The sequence below is a fragment of the Grammomys surdaster genome, unplaced genomic scaffold (assembly GCF_004785775.1).
Source record: "Grammomys surdaster isolate TR1022 unplaced genomic scaffold, NIH_TR_1.0 126071, whole genome shotgun sequence".
Lineage (NCBI taxonomy): Eukaryota > Metazoa > Chordata > Mammalia > Rodentia > Muridae > Grammomys > Grammomys surdaster.
In genome coordinates, this window is record NW_021620880.1 from 2,152,538 (window position 1) to 2,153,420 (window position 883).

At 41.7% G+C, this 883-nt stretch overlaps 1 protein-coding gene across 1 annotated transcript in view; it reads left to right on the top strand.

Moving 5' to 3' along the window:
• Nucleotides 1-506, top strand: part of Ovgp1 (oviductal glycoprotein 1) — a 12,872-nt gene extending 12,366 nt beyond the window's left edge. The window contains 1 exon segment of the mRNA XM_028755672.1: nt 1-506. This exon segment is cut by the window's left edge and continues 9 nt beyond it. Within this exon segment, the coding sequence (XP_028611505.1) occupies nt 1-449 (449 nt within the window). The 3' untranslated portion in view covers nt 450-506.
• Nucleotides 507-883: the final 377 nt, after the last annotated feature.

The following is an 883-nucleotide window of genomic DNA, read 5'->3' on the forward strand; positions in this document are numbered from 1 at the left end:
CCACTGGGATTTCTAAGACCACCACTGGGATTTCTAAGACCACCACTAGGATTTCTAAGACCTCCACTGGGATTTCTAAGACCACCACTGGGATTTCTAAGACCTCCACTGGGATTTCTAAGACCTCTACTGGGATTTCTAAGACCTCCACTGGGATTTCTAAGACCTCCACTGGGATGACAGTAACAGTCCAGACACAGACAAATGAGGGAGAGACCACAGCCACAATGGATCATCAGTCTGTAACTCCTACAGGGATGGATACGACTCTTGTCTATCTTCAGACTATGACTCCCAGTGAGAAGGAAACTTCCATGAAGAAGACTGTGGTTCTTGAAAAGGCCACTGTTCCCCCTAAAGAGATGTCAGCTACTACTAATGGACAGAGTACAACTCTAAAATGGGAGAGTTTGATTACTGAGGTAGAAATGTACTCCCAAGATGGGTGAAATTGGTCTTCTAGCTCTATTGTCCTGTTCCTATGATATACTTCTTTCACTTTTGAAAATGGCTTCACACTTGCTGATGGGAACCATTTGTCAACTCAATAGCCCTTCTAACAAATCTCTTCTCTCTCTTTAAAGAAAAAAACTGGAAAATTCTGTTATGAATCAAAGATAATGGGCTCCATTGGTGGCAAATTCTAGGGAAAACACTTGTTCTTTCTTCTATTTGCTACAACAGTTGTTACCTCATGTTGCCACTCAAACACCATTATGGGACAAAGTTGGCACCAAAGCCACCATGGGCAATCTCCTAATCACTTTTCTGTTGAATAAACTGGAAGCATGAAAATCTTCCTGTGGTCTCTGCAGTTTCATTCTATTTTTGTTGATGTATATATGTGTGTGTGTGTGCCTGTTTGAGTGAATGTTTCACACAT